General features: G+C 46.1%; 1 protein-coding gene across 1 annotated transcript; it reads left to right on the top strand.

The window, feature by feature from the left end:
- Positions 1 to 3,993: 3,993 nt before the first annotated feature.
- Positions 3,994 to 5,664, top strand: LOC137504844 (thrombomodulin-like). The gene has a single exon (XM_068233436.1). It carries the CDS (start codon positions 3,994 to 3,996, stop codon positions 5,662 to 5,664), a length of 1,671 nt encoding a protein of 556 aa, XP_068089537.1.
- The last annotated feature ends 4,325 nt before the right edge of the window (positions 5,665 to 9,989 follow it).

Raw genomic sequence — 9,989 nt, 5'->3', positions numbered from 1 at the left:
GAGCCACCAAAAAAACACCCTCAGTATAGGTAGGTAGCCAGATATAGGTGCCCCCAGTATTGATAGAAAGGTACAGTTGCCCCAGTATAGGTTAGCCAGGTACAGTTGCCCCCAGTATATGTTAGCCAGGTACAGTTGCCCCAATATAGGTTGGCCAGGCACTCTCTTCACTTCCTGTTTCTGCCTGGTGCTGTCCCCAGACTTCTGCTTCCTGAGGCAGTCGCCTCACTTGGCATCATGGGTGAACCGGACCTGTTGGTATGTAACCTGACCAAGTTATGTTTGATTGAGCTACGATGTCTCCTCATCACACTGAGTCTGTGGAATGTGATGTTCAAGCAGACTAGTGGTCTTATCTTTTTCTGTCAAGATGTTGTAATTGGGCATCCAATGACATTTATTGCAGAACAGTGTATCTTCTGTTCAATGTCCAGTGTATATAAGCCGTGTTCTATATTGTGTCAGTATACAGGAATCCTGAGATGAAAAAAATGCACACCTTAATCCAGCGGTTGCTGGTGCAGGATCCTCAGCAATCGTAATCCACAGAAGAGAAGTATGGATCTGCACACAGACTTATTCAGGAACAGTGAAACCTTTATTGTCCCATCACACACGTACAATAATCTGACCGTATGCTTACAATCGTTTCGGGACCAAAGAGGTCCCCTTTGTCAAAGCTAGGAAGCTGTATGTTTGTCCTAGCTTCGACAAAGGGGACCTCTCTGGCCCCCAAACGATCGTAAGCATGCGGTCAGATTATTGTACGTGTGTGATGGGACAATAAAGGTTTCACTGTTCCTGCATCAGTCTGTGTGCGGATCCATACTTCTCTTCTGTAGTATACAGGAATCCGTCTGATGAAGGCTTCATAGCCGAAAGCTTACTGTTTTTCTTCTTAGCCAACAAATGGTATCATCCTGATTCAAAACTTCTTGCTTTTACTCAGGGGCATAACTAAGACCCACCGGGCCCCCCCTGCAGAAATTTTAAGCGGGCCCCCTACCCCCCCTCACCTCGGGCTCTCCCCTCTGCACTCCCCTCCAGCTCCAATAACCATATGTGTGCAGCGGCAGCAGCTAAATAACTTCCGTGCGCTCCAGCGTGGACGCTTCTCTCTCTAGTGTCTGATGCGACTTCCTGTTTATACAGGAAGTCACGTCAGAGGTTGGCGAGAGAGGCGTCCACGCTGGAGCGCATGGAAGGTATGTAGCTGCCGCCGCTGCACACATATGGTTATTGAAGCTGGAGAGGAGCGCAGAGGGGAGAGCCCGAGGTGAGGGGGGGTACCGTCCCCCCTCCCCGCCGAGTGTGGCCATAGCTTTCCCCTCATGCTGTGACCCCTCCAGCTCCCCAAAACGGCCCTGAGCGGGCCCCGGGGGGGGCCCGGGCCCCCCCACGGGTGCATGGGCTGAAGCCCCTATTGTTATGCCCATGCTTTTACTGATGGCTAACACAGTACAACACTCTACTGAAGATAGATTAACCTTTAATTGATAGTTGTTCGATCTTCCATGAGCCTGAAGATCAGAATCTTGTTGGCAGGGAGGAAAAAAAGAAAGAAACAAAAATTAAAAAAAAAACGAACAGCAGAAACGGCCCTCATACTAGGTACACACCATACAATTTTGTGTTAGATAGATGGTTCAACAGATAATTTCCGACATGTCCGATCTTATTTTCGATCGTTTTTCTGATCGATTTCTCATAGAAGTGAATGGAGATAGATAAGAAAAGATAACAGAATCAAATCGGAAATCGATCAGGAAATCGAATCGGAAATCGATCGGACGGAAAATCGACTGAAAAAAGCATTGTGTGTACCCAGCATCACTGCTCTTATCAACTGTATATACCTGCTCACTTACAATTTTTAATGCACACAGGGAGGTTCTGCTTGCCTGGCAACTGCATGTTATTTCCTACAATGCAGTGAGGTTAACAGCCAGGAAACTAAAGGTGGCCACACACGATGCAATAAAATGATCCAATTTTACAGCAATTCGATAAAAACGATCGGATCTCCTGAAAAAATCGAAAGCTTTTTTTTCATTCGACTGAAAAATCTGATCGGATTTCCCTTTTTTTCGATTTATATTGATCCGGAATGCCAGATATTTCTCTGAAATTTTTTTAAAGATTGTATGGTGTGTGTTAGATTGTCAATTTATTAATATACACACCCTAGCAATTTTCTCAGAGTTTCCAATCAGTTTTTTATAATTGGGGAAAAATATAACCTAGGTGTGTGGTACATTGGTCATATTTTTGAAATGTTACAATCAGTTAGAAAAATTGATTGCGATTCTTAAATTGAACAGATATTTAAAAAATTGTATGGTGTGTGGCCACCTTTATAACCATGGCTAACACATCCAGAAAACTGGCATAGGAATGGCTAACACATCACTTTGTGGGAGGGGTTATACCTCAATATTAGCCACACTGATTTCTCTGGTGAACTAATACACAATAGGTAAATATTTCTTGTGGGAAAGCTACTAAATGGGATGTACAGTAGTTCAGTCCTGGGTTACAGTTCATCTGTAAGCCCCATACACACACTAGATGAAACTCAGCTTATGACGTTCCAAAAATCTAGCATGTCATCGCACCGAGGCCCCTGAACTAGTGGGTCTCTCACTAGAAGCCCTCTTTCAGCCCCTGCAGTGGCCTCTAACGGGGGTAGCGCAAGGAAGTGGCACGCTCCAGGTCTCAGCGTTGCGGGGGGGGGGGGGGGGGGGAACAACCGGCCCCCTGCAGCCACATTGTCCGCCTCCGTGCAGAGTATAGCATGCAGAGGAAGACGTGCCGCTATCTCACCTTCTGGCCGGAGGCCAGCGATTTCACACTTCGTATCACTGCTAAGCTCTCCCCCTAATGCTGGCATTTCTTCCTGCAACTATTCAGGCTACTTACACTGGGGCAACTATTCCATGCTACCTATACTGGGGGCAAATATTCCAGGCTGAGGCTACTTATACTGGGGGCAACTATCCCAGGCTACCTATACTGTGGGCAACTATTCCAGGCTACCTATACTGTGGGCAACTATTCCAGGCTGCCTATACTGGGGGCAACTATTCCAGGCTGCCTATACTGGGGGCAAATATTCCAGGCTACTTACACTGGGGCAACTATTCCATGCTACCTATACTGGGGGCAAATATTCCAGGCTGAGGCTACTTATACTGGGGGCAACTATCCCAGGCTACCTATACTGTGGGCAACTATTCCAGGCTACCTGTACTGCGGGCAACTATTCCGGGCTACCTATAATGGGGCCAACTATTCCGGGCTACCTATAATGGGGCCAACTATTCCAGGCTACCTATACTGGGGGCAAATATTCTAGGCTACTTATGCTGGGGGCAACTATCCCAGGCTACCTATACTGGGGGCACCTATACCTGGCATTACCCACCGCGGAGCACTTAGCACGCCACGCTCACGCCTTTTTTTGGGCGGTGGTGTCATTTAATACCCAGCACTGGGTGCCAAATGCCCTAGATACGTCACTGAGCCCCTGTGTTAGTTATACACTAGTGCTCTACTAGTTATATCCACCTCTATATTTCTATGTATAAAGTGCTTGAGGAGGCCCAATGTAAAACCGGCACTGGGGCCCATAGCTACTCAGCTATCGTATCTCTACACCAAATTATAAAGTAACATTGCAACACTTTCATGAATAAGATAGGTGGTACAAATAAGTAATAAATGACCCACAAATGCCACAAGTTGTTTATCAGTGAGTTTTATAAGCAGCTCCAGCCCTTCCTTCCGGGCAGCACTTCCTTCCTTCTTGCTGTGTAACAAGCTACAGGGAGGGCTGGGGAACGTATACAGTTGGGCACATTTTGTTGGGCATGATACAGACCTCTGTAAGCGGAGCTATCAGCTACAATACCTGCACTTTCTCCTCAGCTTGGACACTCCTCTGCCCAGCTGCCACCGTTGTGCTCTGCTCTGACTTCCACACACAGCAACATAATGCTGCTTCTGCACATCACTTGGGCAGTGATCACATCAGCACAGCTGGCACTGCAGGATCCTGTGGATGAGCTCATGACGAGGTTTTTGTGCACAGATCACGCCTGCTACTCTATAGTCTGGACAAGCAGAAGTTATGCGAGAGCAAACAGGGATTGCAGTGCCATGAATGGACACCTGGTGACAGTGAAGGACTCCCTGGAAGCAAGTGTAATTGCCCGATTAATCTCAAATGTTAGGAGAGACGATGTCAAAGTTTGGATTGGCTTGGAGCGTCAAAGTGGATGCACTGATCTGCTGCAGCCTCTGCGGGGCCATACCTGGGTCACAGGTGATAGCAACACTAACTATAATAACTGGAGTAACCAAGATCAACAGTGTGGCACCCGTTGCGTTACGGTGAACAAACATGGTACCTGGGAAGAGACTGACTGTAAATTCAAACCTGATGGTTACTTGTGTGAATTAGATCTTCCAGCTTCATGTCAGCCACTAAGAACGGCAGATGGAACTGATGCCATTTATTATCATGATCAATTTGGCATAGGTTCTAGTGGTGGTCAGTTTTACCCTTCTGGCACCAATGCCAACATATCCAGTTTCCACGACCCTCTGCTCTGTGAGAGTATTGGCAACAAAGATGTCAAATGGAGCAGTGGCACCCGAGGAGCCTGGAGCTGTTTGACACAGAATGGGGGGTGTGAGCATGAGTATGTGGAGGTAGATGGCACCCCAACATGCCAGTGCCCTTCAGGGTCACCACTGAATACAGATAAAAGAACATGTCCCAAGTTTTGTGACCCCAACCCCTGCAGCAACATTTGTCACTTAACAACAGCATCACCGGGCTTCCTCTGCTCATGTCCTCAGGGGTATCATCTTAAAGAAGATGGAAGGACCTGTGAAGATATTAATGAATGCACTGAGGAACCAGACATATGTGAACACCAATGCAACAACACCTTAGGCAGTTTCCTTTGTACCTGCAGATCTGGCTTTAAACCTGTTGTGGACCCCCACTGTGAAGACCCTGATGGATGTGCAGTGCATTGTCAGGACATTGATGAGTGTGAGGGTTTACCATGTGAACACAACTGTGAAAATTTTCCTGGAGGATACGACTGTTCTTGCGATGAAGGATTTTTAAAAGATAGAAAGGATTCTAAAAAATGCAAAATGATTTGCAATTCACCCACCTGTGAACCAGAGTGTGATGACGAAGACAAATGCAAGTGCTCAAAAGGCTACATACTGGAAGAAGACAACAAGATTAAGGTGTGTGTCGATGTGGACGAATGTGAGTATAACCCTTGTAAAGGGTCTTGTATAAATTTATATGGGACCTATAAATGTACTTGTCCAAAGGGCTACACTGTTGAAGGATCTGGGTGTGTTGTACTTCAAGATGTTCCAGATAGTACTGAACAACCATCAGGAGAACCTACAACTCCTCCATCACCAGAGCCCATCCCATTGACTACAATCTTCAGTGTGGAGCCAACAATACTGTTGGGAATACTCATTGGAATTGTAGCCATGTTGGCTGCCTTGATAGCCATGCTGTGCGGCATGGCGAGGAGACGCTACACGGATCAGCTAGACTTGGATTACCGAATTAAAGACTCTGAAAATGTTGTTATACTTCAGCAAGTTAAGACTATTCCACATTGAAAATTGTAATGGCTACATTGTTACTGACTGTTTGCCATCAAAACCTGGATTAGGACTTGCTGCCCCTGGATAAAGTAAGAAGTTTAGGTTTGGACCTTGTCTGACCACAGCCACATTGGTGCCTGTGGTCCTCCTGGGCTATTCTAAAGGTCCGTACACACGCCGGACTGGAGGCAACGACGGGTGGATCGCTCAGAAGCAGCCGTATCAGTCCGCCGACAGTGTGTACACACGCCGGACTGTCGTTGGAACGCCCACCCAGCGGGAGGTGACGACGGACCCGTCGTTGCCTCCAGTCCGGCGTGTGTACGGACCTTTAGGCTTCACAAGACTGAATACGATAATGCAAACAGCAGTGGGGTGTCAAGACCAATAGCAATCACTTAGCTCACAGCGTACTGGCAAAAGGTGATCTGTGACTGCTCTCTGTGAGTTACATCACAGCACTGTCCTCAGCACTGCTTTTTATAATTACACTGTGAAGCTTACCCAGTGGGGTAATGCAGAGTGTATTAAAGCGGATCTGAGATGAAAAACTAACTATAACAAGTAACTTGTCTATATATCTTATCTAAAGTTTAGATAGTTTACACAGCAAATCTAGCTGCAAACAGCTTTAATAGAATATGTTTATTTCTTCCTGTGATACAATGACAGCAGCCATGTTATTTGCAAACATTACACAGAGGCAGGCTTATCTGCATCTTGAGCAAAAAAACCTAATCCTCCCTCCTCCCCTCTGCCTCTGAAATCTCTGGCTAGTAATACCTCCCCCTCCTCCTGCCCAGACTGATCTCCCATGAGCCCTTGCTACTGTCTGAAAGTGCCTTGGCTCTCTGAAAACCTGTGGGCGTGGCTTGTTTAGTTTATAGGGAATTAGAGTATTAAAACAAAAACAAAAAAGTATTTGGCTTGAGGAATGCCCTATAAACAATAGGAAAGGAACACAATTATGCAATGAGTAAAAGTTCATCTCGGATGCACTTTAACTTCAGAAAGCAAATCAGTTTGGTTGGCTGATTCATTGCTATAAAGAACTGAACATTGCATGTAGTGATGAGCAGAAATTACGTCTATGCATAATTACGCATTGTAATTCGCAGTTATGCATTGTAATGCAAAATTTCGGGGACAATCATCATTTTGTATGTAATTGTAATATTTCATAATTTTGTGTAATTTTCCATGTCATTTTGCGTTATTTTGTGCCGACTCTATAGCCATTTATAGCAAAGCCCCGATCCATGCTGTCGCTACTAAAATGTGTACATATGTTAACCACTTGCCGACCGCACACTCATACCGTGCGGCGGCAAAGTGGTAGCTGGAGGACTAGCGACGCACATCTGCGTCGCCAGGTGCCTCCGCTCGTGCGAGCGGCCGTTTCCTGTTAGATCACGGAGCGGGTCTCCGTGAATAGCCTGCGAGCCGCTGATCGCGGCTCGCAGACTAAATGTAAACGCAGGAGACGTTTGTCTCCTTTGTTTGCATTGTACGGCGCTGCAGTAGCAGCAGCGCCGTAAGGCAGATCGGCGATCCTCGGCCAATCAGCGGCCGGGGATCGCCGCCATGTGACAGGGGACAGCCTGCCACTGGCTGCACAGGACGGATAGCGTCTTGTGCAGCCCAGATCACCAGAGGGGACAGGGAGGAGAGGGAGGGGGGGAATTTCACCACGGAGGGGGGCTTTGAGGTGCCCCCCCCGCAACACCCAGGCAGGCAGGGGAGATCAGACCCCCCCTGCACATCATCCCCATAGGGGGGGAAAAAGGGGGGCGATCTGATCCCTCTGCCTGCAACCTGATCTGTGCTGGGGGCTGCAGAGCCCACCCAGCACAGATCATAAAAAACAGTGCTGGTCCTTAAGGGGGGTAAAGGCTGGGTCATCAAGTGGTTAAAGGGGTTCTTTCGCAAAAAAAGTAGGCAGTTAAAAAATGTGACAGGTGACAGGTTTTGGGCCAGTCCATCTCTTCATGGGGGATTCTCAGGGCTTTCTTTGTTTTCAACAGCATTTCCTGAACAGCAGTTTAACTGCCAAAATAGCAAGATACCAGCGGGCCTCCCTAATCACTTGCACACTATTATGTCAGTTAGATTTTGCAACTGTTATTCAGGAAATGCTGTTGAAAACAAAGAAAGCCCTGAGAATCCCCCTTAAAAGATGGACTGGCCCAAAACCTGTCATCTGTCACATTTTTTAATTGCCTACTTTTTTCGCGAAAGAACCCCTTTAACCTCCTTAGCGGTAACCCCGTGCTGGACACGGGGTAAGCCGCCGGAGGGTGCCGCTCAGGCCCTGCTGGGCCGATTTTCATAATTTTTTTTTTGCTGGACGCAGCTAGCACTTTGCTAGCTGCGCCAGCACTCTGATCGCCGCCGGCCCCCGCCCGATCGCCGCTATCTGCTGCGGCGCGCGGCCCCCCCCCAGACCCCAGTGCTGCCTGGCCAATCAGTGCCAGGCAGCGCCGAGGGGTGGCCCGGGACTCCCAATGACGTCCCGACGTCAGTGACGTCGGTGACGTCATCCCGCCCCGTCGCCATGGCGACGGGGGAAGCCCTCCAGGAAATCCCGTTCTATGAACGGGATTTCCTGATCGAAGCGGGCGGGGGGATGCCGCTCAGCAGCGGCTATCATGTAGCGAGCCCTGGGCTCGCTACATGATTTAAAAAAATAAAAAAATAAAAAACATTGCTGCGCTGCCCCCTGGCGGGATTTTTCATACCGCCAAGGGGGTTAAGGAGAATAGTGGGTACAAGTCCCAAATTATTTTTTTTTTCGTTTTTGAGAAAATAGATTTTAAAAATGCAAAGAAAATGGTTTTTAAACTGTAATTTTCTGAGTTTAAAAACATTTTTCTTTGCATTTTTATTATCAATTTTCTCAAAAATGACAAGGTCTTTTTGGACAATTCTTTTTTTTGGGACTTGCACCCACTATTCTTCTTAACGTACGTAGCAATTTTGCTAGCCACAGCATGCTATTGACTGCAAATTTGGCACAAAATTATGTGACAGCACGGAGGGCCAGCTTCCGGAGTTGGAGAAGAATACTCAAATCTTTTGGCTGAAGTGGAATAGTGGATTCTGTGGCTTTTTATCTCTATACGCTAGACCCACCTGGATTTTGAGGTGGTGTGTCCATCTGGTGAGCGGCTAGAGCTGAGGGGGTTATGAGTAGAACACTGAGTGAAGCACGGAGTGTCACATTTGCACAGAAGGGAGGCTGCATGCTGTTTGCATTGTATTTAAGCAGTAACGCACTATGTGGAGCTATTTTGTTTAATCTTGCAGATCATGAGAAGAGGAGTGCTGTCACAACTTTAACCATTTCAGCCGCCCAGACATGAAGTTCACGTGTCCCCGTGGTTTCCGCCGCTAGCCCTGGGATCAGTGAAAGGGAACATGGTTCCCGATCACCGATCCCTGTCCCCCGCAGAAAAACCGAAGCTCTCACGCCTCAGGCTTCAGTTCTTCTGCCCGGAAAAATTTCCGCACCCCCCTTGTACTTCCGCTTACCAAGAAGTACAAGGAGGGAAAACAAAAACGAAGGTGGCCATCTTGTGGCCAAATAGTAAAACTACATCTACATATTTTTTACATTATACTCTACACATTTTACAACATTAAAAATTAACTGTTTATGTTCCACACCAAAATGTTACCCAAATAAAAAATTTTATGGTAAAAAAAAAAATTACAATAAAAAAAAAAAAAGACATAAATAGTTACCTAAGGGTCTGAACTTTTTAAATATGCATGTAAAGGGGGTACTCTACAAACATTTTTTAAATTATAAGCTTGTAAATAGTGATGGACGCAAAACAGAAACAATGCACCTTTATTTCCAAATAAAATATTGGTGCCATACATTGTGATAGGGACAAAATTTGAAAGGAATAATAACCGAGACATACGGGCAAATAAAATACATAGGTTTTAATTATGGTAGCGTAGATTATTTTAAAGCTTTAATGGCCGAAAACTGAGAAATAATGAATTTTTTCCTTTTTTTTTTCTTATTAATCCTGTTAAAATGCATTTATAAATAAATACTTCTTAGCAAAATGTACCACCCAAAGAAAGCCTAATTAGTGGCGGAAAATACAAGCTATAGATCAATAAATTGTGATAAGTAGTGATAAAGTTATTAGCGAATAAATAGGAAGTGAAAATTGCTCTGATGCATATGGTGAAAAATCCCCGCGGGCTGAAATGGTTTATTATGTGGACATTGTGGTAGAGAAAACTCATTGGATAAAGACTGTAGACAAGACTGTAAGCAGGTGCAGTTTGTATAGAGACTGACACATATAGCATAACTCGCG

This window comes from Hyperolius riggenbachi, chromosome 4 (assembly GCF_040937935.1).
Source record: "Hyperolius riggenbachi isolate aHypRig1 chromosome 4, aHypRig1.pri, whole genome shotgun sequence".
Classification (NCBI taxonomy): domain Eukaryota; kingdom Metazoa; phylum Chordata; class Amphibia; order Anura; family Hyperoliidae; genus Hyperolius; species Hyperolius riggenbachi.
The sequence above is the reverse complement of the archived record's forward strand: the minus strand, read 5'-3'. Positions and strand labels throughout refer to the sequence as shown.

What these genes read in the sequence shown, in the direction of transcription:
- LOC137504844 (XM_068233436.1), top strand. Translation starts at nt 3,994, where the DNA reads ATGCTGCTTCTGCACATCACTTGGGCAGTGATCACATCAGCACAGCTG.